Source organism: Pseudopodoces humilis, chromosome 6, assembly GCF_049639895.1.
Source record: "Pseudopodoces humilis isolate 2021_Gansu_Grassland_sample_001 chromosome 6, ASM4963989v1, whole genome shotgun sequence".
In the NCBI taxonomy this organism is placed as follows: domain Eukaryota; kingdom Metazoa; phylum Chordata; class Aves; order Passeriformes; family Paridae; genus Pseudopodoces; species Pseudopodoces humilis.
In genome coordinates this window covers 46,855,970-46,883,890 of record NC_142205.1, presented here as the reverse complement: position 1 = coordinate 46,883,890, position 27,921 = coordinate 46,855,970, and the positions used below count along the sequence as shown (strand labels likewise).

Below are 27,921 nucleotides of genomic sequence, written 5' to 3'. Positions count from 1 at the left end.
AATACAGACTCTAAAGGTGTCTTCGCAGACGAATTTTCTCTCTCGAGCATGGTGGTATCCAATATTTTATTTCTTCGAGAAGAATGTGCAAGGCTCTGTTCCTTGCAGTTTTTCCTGGCCAATATCTTGGCCTCCCAGCTGCTTCAAATCTTCATGCAAAAAGTATTCACGGGTTCAGAAGACAGGAGAGGACAATGAAAAATCTACCTGAAGAAAAAAAGGAAAGCATCTGCTCTGTTTTTTTCATTTTTGGTCTGTTTTTTATTTTTTTTTTACCAAAACATTAATGCTGTAACCAAAGTTCTTAAGAAGACTGTAACTGAAGAAGTGGACCAAGTTTCTGTGCAATTGATGGAAAGACAATTGTAGATATGTATTTCATTTCAGAGGTTTTCCTCTCATCAGGCTGTACAGACCTATTCTACTCTTCAGTGCTAATGAAATACACCACTGATGGGATTTTTTAATTAAAGAAAAAATGGAGCAGGACTTTGCTTTATTAACGAGATAGAGGTGCCAAAGACCACAGTAACACTTCCATTACTATCACTCATCCACAGAAGCACCCAAAAGTCTCATCTTCAGAGCTCTGGAGTGCGTAAGGGCAAAAACATGCTAAAATGTAAAGGCACGATATTGGTGTACTGAGGTTTATAAAAAAATAACACAATTGTGGGAAGTGGTTTGTTGCATTATTCTTGCTAATGAAGGTAAGGCCTTTGTGTGACTGGTACAGCTGTGAAAGCAAGTCTGACTTCTTTTACACACTGTGGGTATGAATATCTTATGACCCTAAAATACTACTTACCACCATTAACTCCCATGTATTCTACTAAATACCAATTTTTACATTTTTATTAGTAATTTTATATTTAAATAGTTGTGCTACCTGATGAAATTGTGAATTAGAAAAAGCTGCTAACATCAGAGCTCAAGGAGCCTAAAATTTTATTTTTAGTAAGGGGACACAGTTTCAACATCTAAATTTTGAATTGCAGCTGGCCTCATGTATATAGCTATACAGTGCCTGGCAGTGTGTATAGATGCATATATACACAAAAGCACACATCTTAAACTAAACTATTTACTGGGAAGAGTGATCATAGAGTTGATGCAGGCAAAAGTTGTACAGCTCTCACCTGCTTGAGGAATGCAAGGCCAGGTCCAAAATGGGGCTATGTTTAAAATAAACATTTTAATTTTAGTAGCAATCTTATGCTGAAGCTATGTAGCAGGTTTGCTTGTGAGCCATAGTTCTCCATTGAATTTCTTTTTTTTTTTTTCTTTTACCTCTTGACACATGTTTCTGTGACTTACTTTAAAAAAAGCAAACAACCAAACAAAAAAGTGCTAAGGTGAAATATCTACAACAGCAGCATTTCTTCAATTGCAACCTAAAATAATTTCATATTAAATGACACTGTGGTGGAACTTAAATGTAGATTCCCTTTTTTCCAAGGGTTTCAGTCCAGCTAAAATGGCTATTTAAACAAGTTGGCTGATAATGGGGAAAATTACCATGAGGTGAACATTTAACAAAACCACAGATTAACAGCTACCTGTTTCTTGTTGGTTTATGTTGTTTTGTATTGTTGTAAAAGCAAAGTAGAAAATTAGCACACCATGTTTAGCCTTTTATATTCTGTATTAATTTCTGCAGTTAACTCAATATTCAGATCTTCACTAAAACCTAATGAAAATACAAAACTGCATTAAGTGTTGAGGTGGTACTAATATAAATGAAATGCTGCATATTTTAAGAATGTCTTGAACTGAGTGACAAGTGTGAACACAATTTAATAGTGACAACTTATTTTTAAAAAGTCCAGTTAAAGTTGTAAAATTAAATACAGAGTATTCAAGTATAATAACTTTCAGTTAAGGGGATCATTGCTCTGAGTTGTACATGAGACTATTTTTGAAGTGCATTTCAAATATTTTTGTGCATTATCAAAATAATACAATAAAAAGTGTTCCTTTCAATACATTTTTGGAAAAACTTAGTTATAAAAGAAATTCTGATGTTTGGTTTTGTTATTTCAAATGAGCTCAGTAGACTCTGATAATGTGCCCCTGAAGTTGTGTGTGTATGGACAGATCTGTGCTTTCATTTGCTTGCTTCTAGCAGACCATGAAGAGCTAAAAAGCCAGTATCAAAAAACTTTTGAATCTTTTTTCTCTGTCATATAAATGAATGTGTTCCAACACCAGTCAGATCTCCCAAGATACCTGTTATATCAGTACTACTTCATAGATAATTTTTTCAGCTAAAATCTAAGCTTTGTGATACCTTAAATATGGTCATGTTAATCCACTTGTAGTAATATCTTTTAGGAGTTATGAATGGATTTCATTAGTGGTCAGCGTGCCTTGGAAATAGCATGATGAAAAGCATTACCTCAGGAGCTTAAGCAGTGTTTTTCATCTGGTGGCTGCAAAATAAACACTTTGATAGTCTAGATATATCTAATTGTCTGCATAACCACCACCATGCCTCGGTGGGATTTCTGTAATAGATCTGCAAAGCAAGCTTTCTTCACGCAGGACAAGGTGTTTGGAGTTTTTTACTTGTTCTTGCTTCTGAAAGAAAAAAATGTGAAAATTTATAAAATAGAGCCAAGTAAAGACTGCTTATGTTGGCCTGTGTGAGCTTTCATTTTACTGCTGAATTTGATAGAGACTTCTATTGTAATACAGAAGGAAAGTCTAAGTAGCAGCTCTAGCTCAAAATACTTGATTCCTGTTCTGGCTCAGTCCTCCCTTAAGTGCTTAATATTTATCCATTGTATGAATGCTCTCAAAGGGGTATGTGTGTGTTTGTTTAATTAGCAGAAAACCCCAGTTCTCTACACAAAATAGCTTTTAATTGCTTTTAAAAACTTAGATGGTAAAACTGTATTTGATGACTCTTTAGACCTATATGTAAGGTGATAAAAAGGGGTAAGTAATGGTATATTCTAGTTCTTACTGCTATGGTAGTTTATCCAATACAACACACAACTTCTACATAAAAATTACTAAATTTAACATCTTGGTGATCATAGTACACAAACAGCATGAAGCTTAAAGTATAGTTTCATCCTATGAGGCAAGAGATTGTAGGCCTGAGCAAAGTCCAGGTTTCTCCTTTTTACCTACTGCCATCAAGTGATTCTGTGTTATTTGGTCAGTATGTGCCCAATACTTTCCAGTGGGTCACTATTTTTTCCTAGTTACAGTAATATTTCTCAGATGCCACATGAGCTGCCCTTTTACTGTGTCTATAACATGCTCCTCTCGACTGAAGAGCATTTACATGTTGAACTTACAGATGCTTAATGAAAAAATCCACTACATTTGTACACCTGACCTATCAGTATGACTTAAATGTTGTGATGGGCTTTCTTAAAATGCCGAATGTAAATTTAAATCTGGATTTAAAACGCTACCTTGAGCATTTAAAGAAATGTGCTAAGCGGTCATGCTACCGATGCTTAGTTCTAGTGCCAGAAATTACTAATGTCTACTTGGAAAGCGCTGTAAATGGACTCCTTTTTCGGTACGTGCTTAGCACTCCCTCGTGGACATGAATGGTACTAACTGTTAGTCATCCTTCGCTGCTGCTTTCTTGAAAAGATCGCCACAGGCGGCGTAGTAGCAAAAATAGCTGTGCTAAACATTGCTATGAGCCCTAGTACTGGATTTGCTGCCCTCCTTAAAATAAACAGTTGGGAGAGAAGGAAACTACAAAAAAAAATTATGTTAAAATACACTGCCATCATGTAATAGAGAAATAAAGCTCAGCAACAGAGACAGAACTGGGAAGTCTTTAAAAGACATGAGAGACCATTCTCTTTATTGGATTATTGCAAATCCACTTACCAGGGTCTTAAATCAGAATCTGTTCAATCTCTGGCTTTCTCCTATCAGTAGTATGTGGCTAGACAGTTTATGCTAAGTTATTTGGTACTAACCCAAATTCTTTTTCTCATTTCATTAGATGGGATTTACTGTTCTAGAGACAGATCCATTAACTTCAGTGCAAGGTGAAGCCTTTCCATTAACTTTAAATGAACTTTCCCATAGCTGCTTGTTGGTTTTTATATTTGTTTGTGGGAATTTTTTTCTTTGTTAGTGGGCTTTTTATTTTTTGTGGGGTTTTTTTTAATCCATAAACCTTGGATCTTAAAGATGGGGTAATTTTGAAAATGGGTCCAAGCTGCCAGATGGACTGCAACCGTTTTGCCTTACTGGCAGATCTAATAGCTGTCAAGCTCCGTTGTTATCTTGATATTTTTACAATACATGTGTTTTGGACTTACTTAGAACTCTTATATGTGCATACAAAATTAGTGATGCTATAAGACTGAACACTTCTGTATTGAAGTGTTCTGTTCCAGGCATTGTAAAATCAATGTCTTAAATTCAGTTACTGAGAATAGGGATCTTAAAAGTAAATACTCCTATTAGGCTTCATTCAAATATTGGCTGTTTAAGTGCACATGAGAAAAATATCCTAGTATGCCATTAAAGTAACTTTGCTTATAAGTAAGCCTTCGTGTGCCACTTTATAAAGCTTCTTAGAATCCAGGCAGAAGTGCTGTGAAACAGAGAATAGAGACATGGGCATTTGTTGTAGTATTTGTAAGGAAAAGGAAGGAGGATGAAAATGCTGAAGTAGATGGTGATGATATATTGCTTTTTGCATGAAATTTAGCTAAAACTACACCTAACTTCTAAGAAGTGTAGATTTAAATTGTGTAACAGTTCTGCAAAAAAAACCCCAGACCTATAAGGAAGCATCAGTATTAAGCACATCATTCTATGGTACAGCTGTGTATCTGTGCTGGCTCTCATCTGTAAGTTAAACTACAAGAACAAAACCTAACTCAGTGAGAGATGCTTGGAGATTAAAATACTTAAATATTATTAGCACTTTTTTATAAGTTGTTGCTACATGCTGCTACTAATAGTTTCTAAAACAAGAACAAAGTACTGCAATGCTTAAACCATACTGAAGCTTTTTTTCTAGCTGGCTTCAGTTTCCATGGATTTAACCATATGATTAAATCTTATTAACCTAGAAAGCAGCACATGAGAATCTCAGGCCAGATACAAGTAGCTCATTTATTGCAGGGAAACTTTCCAGTTCTGAACTCATCTTTCCTAACTAAACACTCAATGCCTGAATGATCTTTAAAGATGAAGGAGCAATACTGTGCAGTCTCTAATGTGTATATGAAATACTGGTGTTGAGGATTCCTTCTTTCTGCTATAAACCAGTGATTAAAAACCCACGTAAGTTTGACTTGCTTTCAGTGAAATTTTTTTTAATTTCTAAGGACTTGCAGTTGAGCAAATAGCTAGCTAGTTTTCTGTGGCTCTTGGCTGTGTACTAACCTTTAAGATGCAAGCTAGGGAGGAGAGGGCAGACCACTTCTTACTAGGTGGAACAGTATGTGACTTTTTGAATTAAAACTGTGTTGTCTGCATGTTACATGCAGTCTTATTTGTACTACAGTTGACAAAAGTTGCTGTATTATGCTATTATAGTTACTGTTTGAACTTCTTCAAATGATTCTGTAGTGGCTGACCCAGTTCTTCTGGATGAAAAGTGATTGTTTTTGTCCTTTACTTGCTGTCTGTATGGTTAAACATAACTGAGTTTAGTTCTGGTAAATGTCAATGGAAAAATTGCAGATCCCTTGGAATATAGTACCTAAGGTGTTTTAAGGTATCTGTGCATGGGTTTCTTCTAGGAAAAATACTCTTTTTTCAAGCTGTGCCTAAATAATAATGTCAGCTCTTGCATTTTCTCTCAGCATATGGTCTTTAGGAGGTTAGCACTGGGGGACATTGCAAAGAATTACTACAGAATAATCTCCGTTGTGCCAACTGAGATCAATTTTCAGAAAGTATCTTTGCTGAAATATGTTTGAAGATGACTTTTGGGGATTTTTTTTGTTTGTTTTTTTAATTAAGAGGAAAAGTGGTCAGAAATGAGTCCGAAATAAAAGCATCTCAAGCAGTTGGGGCCAGGCACCATGCAGGCACATGGGTGTGGAAAGAGGTTTCTCTGGCATAAGCAATATTGGATTCAGTACACAGTGGCTTCCCTTGGAAGGCAAACCAGGTTGTACCTGTACAGTACAGACGGCTGTGAGCCATTTTTACCTATCCTTTTGAGCTTCTTTTGGACTGACAGTGCAGTACTAAAGGTGGCAGTAGCTAAAAAATGAAGATCACTTGAATTCAAAACTATAAATGGGGCTGAAAAGGCATATCTCTGTAAAACCAATCATCAGAGAACTGCATTCCAACTCAATGGAGAATACAGTTGGGTGTTACTTCAGCTGTGTGAGTTGCTTTCTAAATGTGCTGTTTGCTTTCTTATTTTTTTTATTCATTGAAGATGGCAGGTGGGTTGAGAATACCAAGAGGAAATTTATCTCCCTGCTTACTTTTACTTCTACCATTGAAGTGTTTGTGTATGAATCTTAAACAATATTACTGAACTTCAACCCCTCTTATATTTTGAGAAACTTAGCAGTGCTTTGTGACTTCTGTAAAATCTGGGCTTGCATTCTACTTTTTTTCAGTTTGTTGCCACTCAAAATGCTGCTTATGCTGAAGCCTGTGCTGCTTTAGACTCCTGTCTAACTACATCTGATTCTACTAATTGTCTTTTCTAAATGGCTCAATACAGAAGAGTAAGATATACATTTGAGAAAGCCTCATAATTAAGCCGAAAGGCATTCTTGTCAGACAAATCTTTGCACAATTAGTACTTGAAAATAATTTCAGGTTTCAAAACCTAACATGCTAGGGCATACTTATTTTGCCTCAGGAATCAATTCTTGCATCTTAAATGTTTAGCACACTTGTTTGTGTTTATTTTTGTGAATCAGAGAGATGTGTGAGATGTGAAAAAGGTTCTGCTAGCTTTTGAGGTCAGGGTTATACTTTCAGGAACCTGAAAGTAAAAGCAGCAATAATGTTATGATGGCTGTGGTTCTCATGCTTTCCATGTGACTTTGAAAACACTCAAGACTTCCCTAAAAACAGTGCAGGACCTCACTTTGTCTGCAACATGGTTTCATCTTTGTCAGCTGACAGCTTTTCTTGCATGACTTCTCCTAGGTTGGATCCTGTGTATCCATAGTTCTGTATGTTAGTTGGAGCTGTATATCCAACCTTGGAAAAACTAAGCAAGATAAAGACATTGTCTGCTGGGGAGCCCTACATGGTAATATATGAATGCTGTAAAATGTGTACTATAAGAAGCTGATAGATAAGATGGCATTGTTCAGTAGCTTTAGGGTCCAGTTTTGCAAACACCACGCAGCAGACTACTGCAATACCAAATCGAGAAACCTTTGGTAGTGTAGTTTCTACTGATCTTTGCAAACTGGGTGTCATTTTTATATGAATTCTTCACAATTAGAGTAGGCTTTTACGTTGTAAAACTTTCAGGCTGAGACTTTATAGCTGATACTTTGTTAGGTAACTGAGTGTTATGGTTTGCTGTATGTGTGCAAGAGATACTAGAGCTAGAGTTGTGATTTGTGCTGCAGTTTGTTCACTGTGTTAAACCCAAACCAAAACCAACTATTGCACTAGCTGTACTTTAAAAAAAGCAATAACAGGAGCATCTTGTAGCTTTTCTCTCCAGAGGTGCTGTCTGTCATGATCACTTCACTGTCAACTGTGAATTTGGTAAAAACATGCTTAAAGAAATTATCCTATGTGGTTTATTTGGCACATACAAGTTGACGTTTTTTATGGTCAGCCTGTGTACTGATGAATACAGCTGGACTATTTACATAACCACCCACATCTTTAAAAATCAAAAATGTTATATCCATTTATGGTGCTAATGATCTCCAATATTATAAAGAGCTGGTATTCTCTTATTACACATGAACACTAAGGAAAGCTGTTGTGACACCTTTTCAATAAACAAAATTTCTCTACATTTTAAGCCTGTTCCAAATGCTTTTTTATATACATAAATGACTTTTCTATTTTTTTTATATAAAAACTACAAAAAAGTTAGTATTTTAATGCAGGAAAATACTCAGCATGTATATTGTTCTAAATTACATGTCCAATTCTAAATTTTCTGTCCAATTTAAACATTTTAGGGTAGCTAGTCTTCTGAAACTCAGATTAAAATGAAGGAATTGTACTAAGGATTAAGGGACAGACTAGTAGTTTAAAGAAAATCATTCTCTGGTTTCATCATCAGTGTTGAAGCCTTGGAGACAGAGGTGGAGGATGTGAGATGGACAAAGATGTATTAGGAGGACACTGATTATGCAGTGTAGATGCATATTATGCTGAAACTTTAAAAAAACTCAACTTGTGATGGACATGACCATGTAACTACCTAAAGAACAGAGGTAAAACAACGTAATTGTCAAAGCAGTTCACAGTAGGACATTATAATAACAGGTGAAAGAACCTTAAACTAGATTGTTTAGATTGTGAAACAACAGTAATTTTCTAGCTTTGTTTAAAAGCTTCACAAGCAATTTTTTCTGAAGATGAAAAACTATCTTGTGCCTTCTGTTGCAGAAGCTATTGTTGCCTTACCCCATCCCCGCCTTTGGTTGTGATTTTATTGTATATAATGGACAGTGCACTTCCAGATGTTTCAGAGAGGCATTTTTGGGCAGCAGTAACTTACACTTTCTATCCACAGAGAATACGGAGCCTTTGATTCTTATTAAAGGCCCCTTACTTGGGAGCTTACACTTGTGAAAGTACCTGCCTGTGACAGGTGTGTCAATCCTGCTGTAGTCAGCTCTTAAATGAGCATGATGCCCTTAATTCATCTGGACACGTGACTGTGCGGAGCGGGTGACATGTCCAGGTGCACTGGTGGCACTGCAGCATACTCCTCTGCTCTGAAGTGGTTGTACCCTAAGTTGCTGTCCTTCATATAATAAATTCTCTTAAATCACTTCCACCTAGTACTTCAAGTAAATGGCCTTCTCTAAGATCTATTTGATGGAACTTCAGTGTCAGTGCGAAGAATATTCCATGTTTAGAGTAACTTAATTTGAAGCAGAAACAAGCCTACCATCTAGGATGGAACCAGGGCTAGGTGGGGATTTTGTTGTGTGAAGGTAGATAGTCTAATAACAGTAGTCTGGATTGTCTTCCTACTTGTCTCAGTGCCTGCTTTAATAGTAGGACACTTGGAAAAGCCAAAGATTGAACAAAGTCACCCATAATAGTCAGAAGCCACATTGAAATATAACTTTCCTATCTTAATTACTAGATGCTTCAGAGAAAATGGACTATATTTTTTTTTAATTTACAAAAAAAGGTGCAATACTTCCAGAAATGTTAGGAGGCAAATGGCTGCGTGTTTCAGTACCCTGCAAAAACAAAACTGTGAGCATGTGACATGCACTTGGCCAAAAGTGGGTTTTTTTAGCTTTAGCTGCTGTGTTACAGAAACATGTTTCAGTGCACTAGTGTAACTCAGAACTTTCAAATATTTTCAATGTGCTTTTGATGAGGAGAATGTTTTTTATGAATAAAGTGCCTGTGGAAATAAAAATACAAAAGTTGCCTGCAAGCTCAAATAAACCATATAAAACCACAACCTGTAGTTGAAGAGAATGGGTGTTAAGTTAGAAGCTGCAGAGAACAACTGGTCAACAGTCCTAAGCATTGATAAGATTCAAAGATTGAGAGAATATGTTGCTTTTGAGAGTTTACTGTGTTTATTAAACTTCCAATGCTTCTGCTTGGGCCTTAATGCTGTAACTTGGTTATCTTTAAGGAAAAATTATTTCCTTTTAACTATTTTACTTTTAATGCTTGCTTTCATGATAGTCTTTACTCTGATGGGGACTTTTGTTTGCTTGTTACATAGAGCTATTTTTTGACCTGTTAAAAGTAGAGTCACTAAATGCTTTGATTCTTCAGTTAGGGGTAGAAGAATTTGAAGAAAGGTTCTTCCTTAAGTGCAGAATTAAAGGGGGTGTGGTTTTTATTACACTGATAGAACTGAAGAGAGGATTTTAATGGAAAGTTCTATAGTGCTAAAACTTATATATGTACTTACCTGGAGTATGCAGAATATTATTAAAATACTTGGATATGTTTTGCCTTTAATTTCATGCTTTAAAAAGAGGCTATTTGGTTCTAATTTAAATAGGATAAAAATCTGATTTTAATGTTGCAAAAACTATTATTTTAACTTGAAATATCCACTTATGTACTGGTCTGTTAGGGCCAAAATAAAATTTTGAAATTAATCTCATTTTTATCAAAACTAATGTGCAATTTAATCTCTGGACACCCTAGAATTTGCCATATGCCACTGAAACGAATCTTTCAACTGCATACATAGGGAAGGAAGGCATTATTTTTTTTTATCTAGTTTAGCTTCTTGACTAGACCAGGAAGGAAGTGAGGCTCGATTACTGTTGTACAAAGAAAATAGGCAAAAAACAGTAATGTGTTTCAGCTGTGCTGAATACCTTAGCTTCTTATTTTCCCACTACAGAACCTAAACTTTTCTGGAGACTCAGATTTAAAAAAATCTTTAGTTCAGCTAAATTTTCACCTGTTTTTACATGTTTTTTCTAGTAGATGCATTTTATTGGTATACATTGTAATTAGCCACTGAATTTCTGCCAAATATAGATGAAATAAAAGCTGAATTCTGTTTTGCCAGTATAAATTTGTTCTTAGTTTTTCTCTTTTGTTTAATCCATTGCTGGTAAAATGTCCACTTGTTGTTTATATTAAAGAGACAGTTGCCTTAATTGCTCAGAGGAAAACTGACCTTGACCATTTAAAGCTTTATGTATTTCTGAAATTGCTGTAACTTCTGTATAATTGCAATAAAATCTTTTTAATACAGTTCAGCCACTATTTTTATGAGCAGCTTGTCGCAATCTCTACTAAATGTACAACTGTTTAAAAAAAAAATTTAACAACACCCTTTTTAGTGGATAAGCACCCTTTATTCTGTGCATTTTTTATTTTGGGGGGATCACTTTAAAGAAGGAGCACTGTGGGAAAAACATGAATACTTTTCTCTGGTAGTGACGTGATATCAAGAGCACTTACAAAACCCACTGGTGCTGCAGCAAATTATTGGGAATACCAGACAGTGGCATTTTTCAATGTCTAATAACCTCTCTGGGAGTTAATTTTTACATTGCTGATCAGCTGGGAAATGTGCACCGAAGTGTGTACTGGAGGGAGAGGGAAATTACCCTAAAAACCAGTTCTGGGTGGGTTTGGGGAATGGGGGTGTTTGTGTGTGTTTTGGGTTTTTGTGTGTGTTTGAGGATTTTTATTGCCATTTCTATTTGAGGGAAGAGAGGAGAGCTCCACACCTTTTTCCTCTAAAATTTATGTGCCCCTCTTCAAAGCCTCTCTGTGCTGTTCTGTATTTTGCCAAGGAGGGGAACCTAGAGCTGTGACATAGTTCCAGGTTCGGCCTTGGCTCTGGAACCAGAGGAAAAAGGATCGTCTCAATTTCCCTTCTCAACCGCTAAAAAAAATAGATATTTTTGTAAGGAGCGCTTGAAAGCAAGTCCTGTGGGGGAGTGGAGTCTTGTTGTTTTTACACGAGGAGGACATGTGGGCTAATGTTTAATCCTTTATGAACTTGGGCTCTGTCACTCTTGTCGGGGCCCGGCCCCGCTCCCGCCCACAGGCCCGGCGGGACGGGGTCAGGGCTCCGCCGGCCTCGCCTCCCGCCCGCCCCCGCCATCTTAAACCGCTACGCGCCGGCAGCGAGGCCGGGCCGGCGGCGCCGCTGCCCGGGGAGATGGCGGGGCCGAGCGCGGAACCTTGGACGTGGCTGCTGCGGCCGCCCACGGCCACCGAGCTGCTGCTGGTGGCCCTGTGCTGGCTCGGCTGCTACTGGCTGCTGCGGCGGTGGCCGCGGGCGCTGTCGGGGCTGCCGCCGGGCCCCGCTCCCTGGCCGCTCGTGGGTAACTTCGGCTTCGCCCTTCTGCCGCCTCCGCTGCTGCGCAGGTGGGCGGTGGATGTGAAGGGCGAGCGGCTCTCCCCTGCCTTCTCGCCCCACGTCTTCCTCACCGGCCTCACCAAGACGTACGGCAGCGTCTTCCGGCTCTTCGTGGGCAGCCGCCCATTAATCATCCTCAACACCTTCGGGGCGGTGCGGGAGGCGCTGGTGCAGAAGGCGGAGGTGTTCAGCGACCGGCCCTCCGTGCCCATCGTCCTCATGATCACCCACCACAAGGGTAAGCGCCCGGGGGCCCCCGGGTCCCGCTCGGGGCGCTGCCGCACGGCCCGTGACGGCCAGGGTGATGATGCTTAGGAGCGATACCGAGCGGGAGTTGCTCGGGACCGTGGCTGCTCTGCCGAAATTTATAAATAACTCCCACGAATTGCGGACTGAACTATTTACTTGCTTTTTGCTCCCCGCCTGTGCCTCTCGCCCCGCTGCTGACAGTAAGCACTCAGAGAGAAACTCGCCCTGCCTTGAGGTGCAGCATCCCTGGGAAGCTGGCAGTGCTGCGCCGAGCATCTCTGGGTGACCGAAATGCCTGGTCCCTTTAGCTCGGTGTACAGTAAAGGGACCTGAGGAGCTGCTGAGCAAGCTGGGGTGGTTTAGACTGGGGAAGAGGAGGCTCAGGGGAGACCTTATCTCTCTCTCCAGCTGCCTGAAAGGGGCTTATAGCCGGCGTCGGTCTCCTGGGTAATAAAGGAAAGGACAAGAGGAAATGGCCTCAAGTTGTGCCAGAGGAAGTTTAGGTTGGGCATTAGGAGGAATTTCTTCACGGGAAGGGTGGTTAGTAGAACGGACCGCACAGGGAGATGGTGGAATCACCGTCCCTGGAGGTGTTTATGGAAAGGCTGGATGTGGCACTCAGTGCCATGGTCCCTTTGGTGTGTTCAGTCAAGGGTTAGAATCAATATCAGAGGTCTTTTCCACCCTCCTTGTTTCTGTAAGTGGCATTTGTGCAGGGGGTTAGGGCACAGCTGGTCACCAGGGGCTTTCTGATTTTGGCTTTGTGAGGGGAAGAAATTTTGAGTACTTGGCCAGTGGTAGGAAACTGAGCACTCCCCCAGTTCTTACCAAGGTAGCGGTCGGTGGCAGAGATCAGGCTTCTGTAGAGTCCCATGGCTGCTGCACTGCCTGCGTGCAAGCTGCTGTTGCTGAGATACTTGCAAATGTGTTGTTCTGCTTGTCAAAACCTACTGAGTATATTTGGGTTTGGTTCTCTTTTTTTTTTAGGAATCCAAAGGAGAGTTACTAGCTTTTGCAGGAAAAAGGCATGAAGAGTTTAAACACATGCTGGCAATACTGCAGATAGAATTTGTTCATGTTTAGTTTTTAGGTCATTACTGATCTCAGTGTTTATGGAAATATACTTACCCTTTTTTGGTGTAGGAAGTGTACCCCAGAAGGCTTGTTAATGTGGCAGCCTGTTGTGAAACTTACCTTTTTTATTATTTTTTCCAAGGCTAGGGATATGTGTTTTTTGAGTGCATGAAACATTTATCTCTTTTTTTTTTTTTTTTTTCTTTCCCTATACCAGAATTGCTCTGGTAAAAAAAAGAAGTGAGGGACCAAGATCATATTTATTAAAATGCTATCATGTGCCATTGCTGAAATCAGTTTAAAGAATAAAAAAATAAATGATGAATTGTGTTGGTTTAATGATATTGTTCCAAGACAGATCCTACTGGCACGTTGTTATCACATGTGAGTATTTTTAGGTACAGTACTTCAGTGAGAACTGGAGGAGGAAAGGGGAAGTGAAGTTAGATAATTTTAGCAGTGCTGTAAAACCTCATGTTCAGGCTCATGGCAGATTTGTTTCTCCTTGAATGCTGTGAATTTCATATGTTTCTTGTTCTCTGTCAGGCTTTTTTGAATATGGTGAAGCAAAGAGTAGCTAGGGCAATTGGTAGCTTCCACCAGTGGGTGCTCCAGGAGAGCTGGAGGTACCAGGAGCCTGTTGTCCATAGCCAGACCATGCTGCAGCCAAGCCCAGGGACGGTGCCTGTCTGTGTTGTGCTGTGGCAGGGACATTGTGTTGCTCTAGGTTTGGTTTTATCTGGAAGATGACCATAGCTGTGCTCAGGCATGAGGACTGCAGCGTCAGGACTGCCTGGTGGTCCATAAAACATCCCCAGCTGTTCCACAGTGCTCATGTTAGCAGCACACTGAATTGCCACACATGTGGGAGCACTGTAGAGTGAAGCTCAGGGCTGGTGTGTTCTGAGTGCACAGAGGGAGAAGTCAGTGAATATGGGTGGTGGGGCCACTGCCCCCCACAAGCTGGCTTTCCAACTCCAGTGGAAGTTACAGATGCTGTCCCTCTCTGGCTTGGGTTTAGTTGTGGCATGAGGAGATGACTGAGCCTCTGGGATGCTGCATTTATGCTAACAAGTGTTGCTTTTTTCGTGTCTGGTTCATGGGGGAGGTAGGTGGGTTACAGCACTCACACTGGAGGCCTCTTAAGATTGGTTTGGGAGATAATTTCAGGAGTTCATGGGTGCGATGTGGCTGCAGGTCAGGGCAGTGGCAACTGTGTTAGTATGTACTAGGAAAGGAAACAATAAAGGCAGGATGATGGGTAACTTCAGATCTACCACTCAAAATTTGAGTTCTACTGCTCTGGGAGCTTTAGTGTCCATTTTGGGTTCCTGCATGTCCTTGGGTTCTTTGGAGTCCTTTGTTCAGTAAGTGAGCTATTGTGGTATGAACTTACAGAGCTGTTTTCTTGTAAGCTACATTTGCTGGTGTAGTTTTGTCTCTACCTTGAGTTGCCCTGCCAGGTATGGTATGGAAGAAAGAGGGGCTTATTTCAGCTGTGTGGCTCTATTGCATGTAAGATGCAAATAAAATAATTGTGCTGGGGGGAGAGCAGATAGAAGTATCAGAAATGGCAAATACTACATTTTAGCAAGTTGATTAGCAAGTGAGGGAGTATCCTTCTTGGCTGGATAGAAAGTGCCATAAGAACTTAAGAGAGAAGGTAGTAGTCATTTCTTAATTCTTAATTAATCATCACATATGTCTGCAGAAAGAGAAATAGTAGACTGTTGAGAAACAAGGCATTTCCGAAGTCTAATTTTAGTATTTTAGTTTTTTGTATTCTATAGCTGCAAGACGTAGCAAAGTACATGGAGTCAGAGTGGTTGTCTGCCTTTATAGCCCTGCCCTGTGCATATCCACATGTGGACATCTGATAATACAGAAGTTGAATGTTATTAAATGTCATGACTGCTGTGTTCCTGGTATTGTAGCAGCACTAGAGCTAGCAGTAAGAAATGGGGGGGATGGAGGAGAGTAAGTAAGCCTTTGCCAGAACTTGCTTCTTGTGAGGATTTGAATTTTTTTTCATGTAAAAGTGGGGAATAAAATGAACTCTTGGGTTTTGTGAGTTTGTTGGTTGTATTGAAAGGATTTCATTATCAGCTTATAGAAATCAGACCTCTGTAGTGAGCATGAAGTCCTGGTTATTGCTGCTTCAGAATTTATTACTGTGTGTCATTCAGGTTGTTTTTGTTGTTGTTATTTGTTTTGTTTGCTTTAATTTGTTTGCAGGGGAGGTTGTTTTTGTTGTTTGGGTTTTTGGGTTTTTTTTTTGAGAGTAGAGATGTCTGTGCTGAGTAATTTGGCTTTTTAGGGCAGACAGATTTTCTTTAAAATCATCAAAGGACTATTCCATATTTGTAGTTTGGTAGGGATGCAGTTGAGAGTTTGCTTTCTTCTCTTACCTCTGTTGTTCTATCTTTATGCTCCTCATCTTCCTTAATCTGTCTCCTATGTCATTCTTTCCCAAGTTACAAATCATTTATTGGTATTCTGCAGCATTTTGGGGTTCAGGGGACATCGGAAAACACCCATGCCCTCTGCAGGACTGCTGGAGAGGCTCACTGGATGTGGGGAGGTGGGTTGTTGGTGTTAGCTTTTTCTAGGCACGTATCTTCTACATTCAAGACAATAGGACTGTTTTCTTTTATGAAAGTATTTGGATCCGAAAACTAATTTTCCGAACAATAAAAAAGGGATGAGTCTGTGGATGAATAGCTTGTTTTGGAGATATTTATTGTGGAATAGAAAAAAGTGATAACTTGGTTTTCTTCCAAGAAATCCATGTTTCATTCACAACCCAGCCACAAACCCTGGAAACCAAAGTTGGTTCTTGGCCAAATTCAGCCCCAAATAGTCCTGTTTTTTCACCTAACCTACTTGAGGACACCAGTGCTAACAGGAAACAGTTGAGAGAGGAAATCTGGAAAGTTTTTGGTTCTGTTTTTCAAGGGCCAGGAAGTGAGCATTTGAATAGATTGTCTGAGGAATGTCTTCATGTAGAGAAGATGAAATTCAGCTGATTCTGAACTTTTCCTGACTCTTCCTAATGTTCTTGTTTAGGATGTCTGAAGCTAGGTCATGTGTTTGGATTCTCTTAGAATTAAGAGCTAGGAACATCAACTTGTAATAGAAATGTAAGTAGTGTTAAGTGTTGAAACATGGTGCATCTTCTAGTACTTACGTACTGTTTCTATTTTCTTATGGCCACTTCTCCTTTTAACTTCAACCTTAAGGTTTGCAGCTGACAGAAGAATTGATGATGCCTTTACAAAGGAACTTTCTGTTTTCAGGAAAGAAAAAAAAAAGTGGTGTGAACTAGGTCACATTTGATGACTAAACTTCCTCAGGTTAACCACGGACTGCATTAGAAGTCACTGGTTGTGTATTTGTTACCCTGTGGTGTCTTTGGTGTGGTCTTTCAAATCAATTTAAGAGATGTTTCTGTTTGAAAGTGAGTAATAGGGATTTAATTTAAATGGTGTTTCATAATGACACAATCATGCAGAACAAGTGCCTAGGGGCATGAAAACTGTTGAGATGCAAATCAAGCAGGGTTTTGCCAAGTGTCTCTGAACTTGTCTTCACCTTCCCAGTTTTCTTGCACTGAGTATCCTGTATTTTTATTATAACTTAAAGATAAAGCTCGCTTGTAATAGGCACACTTGCAAAAAGTATTGAGAATTTTGTGTAGCACAAAGGGGAAAAAATGCAAATCTGTGTTTTAATGTCTTCTGTTATGCCTTGCTGAGAAGTTCATGTCTCAGGACACTGGGGAGAAAAGGTTGTATCTAACATATGGCCCAGATTAACTGTTCCCTCTTCTCCATCTATTTGTGTCTTGCAAAGTCTAATGAAACTAGTGATGTAACTTGAATATTCATTTCAGTGATGAGGAACAGGAGGGACAGGATTTCCAAAAGCTATAATGAAGAACCTTGTGGTTTTCCTTTAGCTCCTAGACAGGTGTGTGGGAGAGACTTGCTGTGTATCATTTTATTCTCTTTTGGCTCTTGGGTGGCAGGCATATTTAATTATTTCTAATTGAAAATTGGGCATTTTTGTTTCAGTCTCCCTTTTTCTTTCAGGTGTTATTTTTGCACCTTATGGCCCTGTCTGGAAGCAACAGAGGAAATTCTCTCTCTCAACACTGCGTCATTTTGGAGTAGGGAGACACAGCTTAGAGCCTAAAATCATTGAGGAGCTGAACTTTATAAAGGAGGAAATGCTGAAGCATGGAAAGGAGTCATTTAATCCCTTCCCAATCATTCGCAACGCAGTGTCCAACGTTATCTGTTCCATGGCCTTTGGCAAGCGTTTTAACTACGAAGATGATGAGTTCAAGATGATGCTGAAGAACATGGCCCGCGCCCTGGAGCTGAGTGTGAACAGCTACATGATCCTGGTCAACATCTGCCCTTGGCTCTACTACCTTCCCTTTGGGCCTTTCCGGGAACTGCGGCAAACTGAGTTAGACATTACTGCTTTCCTGAAGAGAATTATTGCCCAACACAGGGATACACTGGATGCAGCAAATCCCAGGGACTTCATTGATATGTACTTCATCCATGCGGAAGAAGAGAAGAACAACAAGGAGAGCAGTTTTAATGACGATTACCTGTTTTTTATCATTGGTGATCTCTTCATTGCAGGCACAGATACTACTTCCAACACATTGCTGTGGTGCCTGCTCTACATGTCTCTTTACCCTGAAGTACAAGGTAAGATTGCTTTTATTCTAGCTTATTTATTCCAGACTATAAAGCTCCAGATGGATGCTCAGAAACAGAAGCCAGCAGCGACAGTGAAAAAATCATTTGGGTTGCCAGTGGGTTGTGTTGTATGTATGATTTGAAAGGCTGGTATGTAATCAGGCATTGTCTATCCTGCTGTTTGGTGATGATTTCTGGGTTAGTGCTATATATATAAAGTGCTAAATGGCCCTTTGATCCATGAATTTCTTCTGGTTTGGGACAACTTTATTTTTCCCAAGCGATTCCAGAGAACTTTAGCATGTTTGAAAAACTTGGGCAGTTGTGACATTCCAGGCATATAGTAGTGATATGAGATGTGTGAAGACCATAGTGCTAAGGTCTGCTTTTATGGCTCTCTGGGCAGGCAGGTTCTTGGGCCTGGGAACAGAGTCTGGGGAAGTGAAACACTACCAACTGTAGAGGAAGATCAAATCAGAGACAGCTTAAGCAAGCTGGACTTTCACAAATGCACAGCACTAGCTGCCCATGTCATTAGAGGGCCTCTTCTCATCAGTCTTGACTGCTCTTGGCAGTCGGGTGAGTTGCTGATGGTCAGGGGTAGGGGGAACAAAACCAGAGGCAGAACAGATTGGTCTTGTTCAGTGTTAGGGAAGGAGACTGAGGGGAAACCTTATGCTCTACAGCTATCTGATCAAAAGGTGCTAAGAAGATGGAGGTGTGCAGTGGAAGGAAAGGAAGCAGTGGAAACAACCTACAGCAATAAAATTCTGATCAGATGCTAGAAAAAGAAATTGCCCTGTGAACATGGCAAAGGAGTGACATGGATTGCCAGAGTTAACAGAATATCTGGGTTTGCAATTTTTCAAAACTAAGTGGGTCATGACTGGTAGTAGTCTCATCTACCCTGAGTTGGATCTGTTTGGAAAAATCTCTTTAAATAGGTCAGGATCATAGCTTATTGCACAAAGTCAACCAAACTGTTGACCAAAGATTGCAAAATAGGGCACCAGTTCAGTACATGGGAGAGAGAGTTCACTGGAGACAAATCTAAAGTAAACCTTTATTGCATAGGTTTATTGTTCTGTTTTTAATTCCGTGTGTTATCACTGCTTGACTTGATATGCAATTACATGGATTAGATATATTCTTAATTACACAAATGGAATCTAGAAGAGTTTTGTGTTTGTTTTTTGAACCTCTTTTCCTTCTGCCTGGTACTGTATGTGTATACTGCTGATCTCTAACAGTTTTATTACCTCTCTCTCTGATTCCCCCTTACACTGTGGCTCTTGTCAAGTAATCTAAATATGCTCAGTAGTCCAGACTGTATCTGGATTTTAGTATCTCATTCCTTATATCCTGATTGCCTTGGAGTTATGTATGGGCCTCTTTTTTTTTATTATTCCTGGTAATACGTTTCTTTTCAATGTATTTCCTCCTTAGAGAAAGTACCTGAATTGTGTATCTTTTACAAGTAGCAAAAGTTACTTGCAGGCATGGAAAGGCAAACTGAGGGCTATCAGAGTACTTTTCTCCTTAGAAAATGGTTTTGCTTTTTACAGGGAAATAGAGAATGATGTGGATGGACAACATGTCGTTCTAATTAGGAACGGCGAAAAGAACGACATAGACTCTCAAGGGAGTCAGAACAAGAGAATTCTCTAGTTTATTACTTCAGGCCTGTTTTATAGACAGATACGTGGAAAGTACAGAAAGGAAACTCTTATTGGTTAGCAAATCAACACATCACCATCATTGGTCAGTGGGTTACAACACCCCCTGACCTTCTCTTGCAAGGAAAACAAGAGGACAGACAAACAGCACCTGGCAGTTGTTTTCTGTCTCTGAGGATTGTTTTGAAATCCTCCTATGAATTTCCCAGGCTAGCTCTCAGGCAGGACTGAGACCCCATGGGGCCTGCAGCCTGCTCCAAAGCTAGCATCCACAACAACATGGTGAAGCCATGGGGATTATTTGGTGTGTTCTGTTCCCTGACTTTGTTTTGGTCCTTGACTTCTGAAGATCTGTGAGATTTTTAAATATATGAAAAGTAGTGGAGCACTTCAAATAACATGCTGTTGCAGAGACTGCTGAAATTTACATTTTGCAGCTGGTAATGTGAGCAGCAGTTTGGCTGCTCTCTGTATAGTTCCTCATGTTTTTAGAATGAATAAATGAGTTGTTCACAATGAAGCATTAGTGTGATGTTTGGTACGAGACAGTCTCCTTAATTTGTAAATTTTTTTCTTTATATATTGAAAACTTTATGTGGTTAGATTACTGTGGACATGCATGCCTGGATATAGGGCTATGATATGTCCCTAGTAAAAGTAGCAAAGCTCCACAAAGAAGGTCCTGGAGAGCCCCGCCGTCAGCACATCTGCTGTACTTTTTGTGTTCTTTAACGTTCCTCATGCATGAGTTTTTCTTCTGGAACAAACCCAGTAGGTGGCAGCAGCGGCTCGTTACACACAATTCAAGCAGCACTTTGGGTTGCTGCTCGGGAAACTGGGACAGTTTTTTTACATTGAACTTTTTCTTGTATCACTGCTAAGGAGAGAAAAGAGCAAAAAGTCATTCTATAAGCATCCTGGTTGGAAAAGGCAAGCAGGACAACCACGAAGCATGCAGGATATAAAGGGTAAAAAATGAAAACTGGCTTTTATTATTTTTGAAAGTTAAAAAGTTTTAAAAGTTAGTTTTGAAGTCTCCTCTTTAAGGATTGTCTTTTGTTGTGTAGCCAGATTGCAAGTTACCTGCAAGAAAAGGCACATCATCCTTTATGTATGTAGATGAAGCAAATCCTGAATCTTAGAAACTTCTATGAAGAGAATTACTTGTATGCTGAGCCTTCAGTGAAATGAAAGGAGCAAACAACTTGATGTTTTTTGCTTCCCATGAATGAGAAAGTAGATAATATCATGACCTTTTTTCTCTTTTTCTCTTTTTTGCAATTTTTTTTTCTTTGCAGAAGGGCTGTGTGGGAAAGGAGCATCTGCTGTTGCCTTTGGGGGAAATGGGAAATAGCTGAGTTTAGGTTCTGTGAGTAGAAAGTCAGAAATGGCAAGAACGAGTTAAATGGCTTCAATGCTTGCAGTAACAGCTCCAGAATTCCTGCTCCAGAATGAAGTATCTAAAGCAGCTGCATGAAAAGCTTTCCCGTTTTCATGCTCAGGCACACACTATACGCAGTTCTCTTACTGTTAAAGTTTTTAATTGCAGAACAGAAGCTTGATATTTTCGTCATTCAAATTACCGTATAATTAAACCCCTAAAGTAAGATTATGGATATGTTTGGAGTAGCAACAGGAATTCTCCTGTACTTTTCCAGTACTGAAGTGCTAGCAATGTCTGTCATCTTTACTCTTTAGTAGCTTTACTCTTGACTGTTGTCGAGATTGTGCTTGGTCATTTTCTTCTTAGCTGAGTCTGTTCCTAAGGCTAATGTTGGCATACCTATTTCAGCTAGGAATCACATCTTGAAGTGATTTTTGAGAAATCTATGTAAACAGTGAAGCAAGTCCTGTCAGATAAAATTTAAATTATGTCTTCTCATGTATTATGTCTTTTGACTTCTTTATTTCTCTTGCTCCCTTGTAACAGAGAAAGTTCATGCAGAAATCGAAGCAGTTCTAGGACGTGACAAAGTTCCCTCTCTTGCTTACAAGGCTCAGATGCCCTTCACAGAGGCAACCATTATGGAAGTGCAGAGGATGACTGCGGTCGTTCCCCTTTCTATTCCTCGAATGGCCTCAGAAACAGCTGGTAAGCATTTCTAGAGACTTGTTACTACAGCTTTCCTCTGGGGCTGGAGATCTGATGGGACATCTAGTGATAATTTAAAAAAACCTCACTTACTCATTTACAAAGACCTGTAAAATAAATATATAAAATGTCCTTTACAGGGAGCAGGAGGCCTTGACATAGTTCTCTATGTAAGCAGCATGTCTGGCCTGACGTCCAGCAGTTTTTCTAATCTCAAGTGATTTCCTCTCTGTACAATTCCTCAATACAGCTTATATTGACTAATGTGCTTAGTCAGAGTTGGCAGCTGAGACTCCACCTTCGTACCTGAAACAACAGAGCTGGTCTTGGCATTCTGAAACAGAGGTCTGAAAACATCAGTTCAGAGTAATTGGTTTGCTAAAGGCTTATACCGTAGACTTCCACAAGTACAGAAAACATTCAGAAATACCCGCTTCCAATTCATCTAAGTGTTTTTGTAAACATAGCAGAGCACTGGTCCAAGTCAGTGTGAGAGAGCAATACTTGGCTTTTAAACCTGTTATTGAACTGATCTGCCTTTTTAAATGCTCTGATTTGCAGGAGAGTGAGGTGCAACAAGCTGAAATGAGACTAGTAATTTCAAAATCCTCATGCCACAACAGTTCAAAATCCATCCTTTGACTGTGGTGGGGCTCTGTGACAGCACAGGAGCAGGAGGAAAGTGGGTTACAGCATTTGGGGTGCTGCAGAGTGCATTTCTGACAATTGCTGCTTCCTTCTCTTTGTAGAAGCTGTTGGTGTAGATTGGTGTCTTTCCAGCTGCTCAGGCTTATGGGATTCTGACTCAAGCAGGGTAGCTGAGATCACCTTTGCCTTCAGCTTTTGCTACATTTGCAGCCCACAGCTAGGGATTGATATAATTTTTTGTGATGTTCTCTTGTTGTCTTTTTACTGGTGTTTTTCCCATGTTTCCTTCTAGCAACTTACCATATCTCTGTCTCTGTTTTTGTTTAAAGTGCTTCAGGGATATACTATTCCTAAGGGTAGTGTGATTGTGCCCAACCTGTGGTCAGTACACAGAGATCCTAACATTTGGGAGAAGCCAGATGAATTTCAACCATCAAGATTTCTGGATGAAAATGGCCATCTAATAAAAAAAGAGTCATTCATTCCTTTTGGAATGGGTAAGATTATCCACATGAAGTCATTAGCTGGATGGGTGGGTGGTGGTGTTTCAAGTGTAGGGCCTTGGGGGAGAGAGATGTAAAAGTTGCACATAGGACCAATTATAGAAGTAGATTTATTGTCACAGCAAAATGCTGCAAAATGGTTTGGGTTCCTAAATAGGCAGTCACCAGACAGAAATTATGAATTGTCCTTTGATACTACTTTTGCTGTGGATGTAAATATTGATTATATGAACTCGTAGAGCTGAGCAAGGCTTAGACTCAAATACAGGAGGCCAAAACTTCAGAGTTCATAGCTTAGTAGTAGCTGGAGCCTTTTTTGGACTATGGTAGTGCAGGAATTATGTGTGTGCTAACAAATAGGTCAACTGTATAAAGCCAATAATACCTCTCTTCTAACTGTTCTTTAGGTAAACGTGTGTGCATGGGAGAGCAATTGGCAAAAATGGAGCTGTTCTTGATTTTTTCAAGTCTTATGCAAAGTTTTACCTTTATGTACCCGGAAAATGCTGCAAAACCATCCATGGAGGGAAGGTTTGGTCTAACTTTAGCTCCATGTCCATTCAACATAATAGCTTTGAAGAAGTGATACAGTGTCAAAAAAAAAAGATTAAGTAAAGAAATACTGCACTTTTAAAATACAGCTTTTTTATTATTATTATTATTTTCAGCTTATTTTGTTACTTCCTTTCCAGAAAAAAACCAAACAACCCAATTGTGTAGGCTTTCCTAGTCAGTGAGAATGATCCATTTAGACTTCTGGAAAGAGATTTTTTTGTCCATTGTTGCATTCCACAAATGAACTGACAGCATAGTTTTTAATTTGATATTAAAACTTGGTGAGCTTAACCTCTGTCTATTACTGTCTGTTAGTCAAATGTTGATTATGGGAGAATGGTCCAAAACATTTGTTACTGTTCTTGCAAATAGTAATTGTAAAAAATCGTGAAAGCAGCACATAAACATTTCATTTACCAAAGGAGTGAAGCACATCATGTAATATTAGAAGTATTAATGAATGAGAGATTGTTAGCATTTTCTGTGAAAAAAAAGATTGTAACTGAGCTTAAATAAGTGTGTATATTTTTTGGAAATTACCAAATGACATTACTTTTAACCTTGGAGGATTCTTTTTTGCAAGTAACTTATAGGTGTAGTAGATTGGATCCAAAAATCCTTGAGATTCAGGGCTCACTATAAAAGAGCAGGTACCAAGTCTTAAAAACCACAGTTTGAGGCCAAATGAATCCTTGAATATGCCATATTCTCAACATGAAATGAATCTGCAGCATCTGGATGCAGAATGTTTTCTCTCAGAATACAAATGAGAGTGGAATTCTCTAACAAGAAACATCAGATGCTTTTCTTTCTGGTGCCAAACATATTCAAGACATCTGTGCTGCCTTTTGACATTCATTGTTTCCCTCATGGCAGCAGCGGCTGCAGGCTGGAAGGGACCAGTGGCTGCTCACCGGGGAAAACACTACGTGTGTAGTCCTGAAGTCGAGGTTGGCACTCAGGTTTTTCATCCGCAGGCAGTGTGGACGGTACTGCCACAACCTCTGGCTTTGGGAACTGGAGTCTTCAAATATGGCATCACTGCAGCAGTACAGGTGAAGGCCTTATACATTTACCATGCAACAGGAGGAAACTGACAAACTTGAGGTTTGAATATAATGACTCTCTCTTTGTTATCTTTCATACAGAGTAAAAATATCTGTAGTTCATACAGTGTTAGTGTATCAGTATGCTGAATCTTAGTGCTGTTAACCACTGTCAAAGCAGCTGCCAAGGAAACCTCATGTTAATTGTTTCAGAGCAGGGCACTCGGTCTTGCTGTGTATTTCAAACATGGAAAGTGACCTTTGGGGAAGTATGCAACAACTAACCTTTAAATAGGTGTTCCTAATCATTCTTAAATTGCTTTGCACTTCTTTTGATCTATCAGAATTTCATATCACATTAAGTTCTTATATACTCTTCTAAAGATGTTTTTTTCCCCCTCACTGGATATCTAGAGAATACCCAGAGCTCTCCCAATGTCTAATCTCCTAATTGAATGTAATTTAGAATTGGGTATTCCATAGCAGAAACAAAACCTAAATTGCAAAAGAAGAGATAACTTTTCAGTTTTAAATTCATGTCTGGTTTTGTCACTTTTAACATTGAAATTTTAAAAGCCAGGTAGTGCCTAATGAAGACTGTAAGATAGTTATTTTTCATTTAAATTAAGGTTTTCTGTTACCTGTTCTGAATAACAGAGTGCCTTAATTTCTGAATTGTGTATTTGGTTGGTCAAGTATCCCACTGTTTGTGTGTGAACTTTCAATTCTTAATTAGGTTAACTTTGAACTATACAGGCTTGTGGGTTTGGGGTTTTTTTTGTATGAAGTTTTTGAAAACTTAGCACAATAAAAAGTTGAGTTTGGTACCAATGCCAGCGAATTTGCTCTAAAACCTGACAGTACTGGAGAATTAAGCACTTTAATTTAATTTTTTATTTTCCAATGTATAAATAGATTCTGTAGAATTGGGATTTTTGTCTGGAAATCCTAAAATTATGCTTGAGAAGCTAAAATTAAGTGCTGATAATATTTATCTTTCTGTTTAAATGCCTCTTTAAACAACATAATGATGTTGGTGTGCAACTGATCACTTGTACAAAATACCTGTCCTTTTAATCAGTGAGGACACATTTGAAAAGCACTTTAGTATCTTTTTTTACAGATTCCAAAGAAGATGCAATTCACACAATCCCCTGGTATGTGAAACTGTACATATTTGTGCTTGTTTTGCCTGCTGAGTTTAGTTTAAAATGTCACCTTTGAAAACTATCCTTTGAAAATAATCCTTCTATAAATACTACTTTGAGAATGTGTTTTTTGGTGATACCTGTAATCAAATGCTGCAATGTGTGACAAGCTAAAATTACTGATGAGAAGTTCCAATCACATCAAGGTGTGCTAGAATACAGGACGCTGTTGGAAATGACAATAAAGACCTGCCTTTCGTACCTTCCAGGTGCACTGAAATTTTCACAGGATAGCATGAAAATAGCTAAACAATAGCATAAAAGCAACAAAATCTTTGTGGTTTTCAAAGTGTATTGCCGTCTTAGGCAAACTGTAAGGAGTGGTAGCAGATTTCATTTGTGTTTGTAAATGTGTATCTTCCCCCTGTCTTTTTTAGCAGAGGAAGCATCTCAAATGCCTTGTTGAAAAATATATGTTCATATAAGTGGGTGTCTGTTTCTGAATGCTGAAAATACCTTTATTTCTAAAATTACTTTGCTTCATTGTGGTTTTTATTTTGAATAAAGTAATTCCCAAGGAAGTGTTTCACAGCTTTGCATAGTCATTTCAATGAGTTCCACTTACTGACTTAAACTTGTGGTGTTTGGCATCTTACATCTTGCAGAAAAAAATTCTGAGTGAGAAAACGTTAAAAATTTGGATGATGAGTGAAGGGGATGGGGAAACAAAGTGAAATTAGGAAAATAACTTTGCCAGGCATGTTATGACCAAATGATAGAAAGAGTATGTTTTAAAAACACTGTTACTTAGAATAAAAGAAGAGGGAAGTGTAGGGATGGGGGAGATAAAAGAGCAAATGTATTGTCAGCAGGAGGAGAGGTGCAGTCTGCAGGAAAGAAAACCCAGGCAGAAGCTGAGGTCTATTTTTTTTTGTACTCCTGGTATGGAGGGATGCAGAGGGCAGAGAGGGAAAGGGGTACCAAGGGGGAGCCTGGGGGAGAGAGCAAAGAGCCCCCAAGTGGTTTCAGGGGAAAGCAGGAGATCTCTCTGGAAGAGGGGGGCGCTGAGCAGGAGCCAACTGAAGTGTTTGTGAGGAAGGGGTGGGTATCAGCACTGGTGTTAACCAGGAGCTGGGCACTCAGGAGCAACATCTGTAGGTGGAAATCTTGTGTCTTATACCCTGGAGTTAGGTTGCAGGTTACTTGGCATGCTGCTATTTTTATTTTTTTTTTCCAAGGGAAATTAATTAATTACCACTCAGCTGTCATTTGTATACCCAAAGATCATTAAGGGTGAGTCTCTGGGTAAAGCTGTTTCCACAGCCCCTTCCTTGCTCTTGCCTAATCCAGGTGAACTTTTTCAGTAGGTTTGTGGTACAAAGTGCAGAAAAACGTGAATACAACACGTTATTTGAATAAAATAAGCTGCTTAATGTTTACCCCAATGCTGACTCAAGTAGTAATTGCTGTGTTGTCAGCTGCTGCTGAAGTGCAGGTCTTTCTGGTGATTAATTAGATGAAAAATCAGGGCTGACTGCATCTGATCAGCAGGGCTGATATGATTCAGCTGTTAGTGTTTATAACTGAAGAAATGTTTTGTTGTGTTTGTTTTATTATATTTTTTTTATTCTATATCTTGTGTTAACCTGGAAATAAAGTCCCCTTCTAGTCAGGAAACAGTTGTGGAGAGAGAGCTTCTAATGATGTGAATAGGAAGGACACTGAGGTGCTGGAGCATGTCCAGGGAAGGGGAAAGAAGCTGGGGAAGGGTCTGGAGCAGGAGTCCTGTGAGGAGCGGCTGAAGGGAGCAGGGAGTGTTGGGCCGGAGGAGAAGAGGCTCAGGGGAGACCTTACTGCTTTCTACAACTTCCTGACAATAGCGGATAGCCAAATGGGGTCGGCCTCTTGTCCCACATTACCAGTGACAGGATGAGAGGACACAGCCTTAAGCTGTACCGGGAGAGGTTCAGGTTGAAGTCTGTGTTCACAGAGAGGGGGATTTCACGTTGGAACGGGCTGCCTGGCCTGGGAAGGTGGTGGAGTCACCGTCCCTGAATGTGTTTAACAAAGACTGGCTGGGCCATACGGTGCCATGGTGGTGTCTGGTCGTGGGTTGGACTCGATGGTCTCGGAGGTCTTTGGAAGATTATTGATTCTGTGAGCCTGAGCAGGGGCAGCGCGGTGACCTCAGCGGCGAAGGGCGAGCATCAGCACCAGCCGGGGGCTTGCGGG

General features: G+C 39.7%; 2 protein-coding genes across 3 annotated transcripts in view; both read left to right on the top strand.

Moving 5' to 3' along the window:
- The window catches only part of SGMS2 (sphingomyelin synthase 2), a 40,737-nt gene extending 32,777 nt beyond the window's left edge, over positions 1-7,960 (top strand). For both annotated transcript variants that reach the window (XM_088056336.1, XM_005517503.3), the window contains exon 6: positions 8-7,960. In XM_088056336.1, coding sequence (XP_087912462.1) covers positions 8-211 — 204 coding nt within the window. In that variant the 3' untranslated portion in view covers positions 212-7,960. The remainder of the gene's footprint in view (positions 1-7) is intronic.
- A 3,808-nt stretch (positions 7,961-11,768) lies between these two features.
- Positions 11,769-26,270, top strand: CYP2U1 (cytochrome P450 family 2 subfamily U member 1). Its single transcript, XM_005517977.3, has 5 exons — positions 11,769-12,221; positions 17,398-18,030; positions 21,628-21,789; positions 22,767-22,934; positions 23,348-26,270. Exons 1-5 carry the CDS (start codon positions 11,783-11,785, stop codon positions 23,524-23,526), a joined length of 1,581 nt encoding a protein of 526 aa, XP_005518034.2. The 5' UTR covers positions 11,769-11,782; the 3' UTR covers positions 23,527-26,270.
- The last annotated feature ends 1,651 nt before the right edge of the window (positions 26,271-27,921 follow it).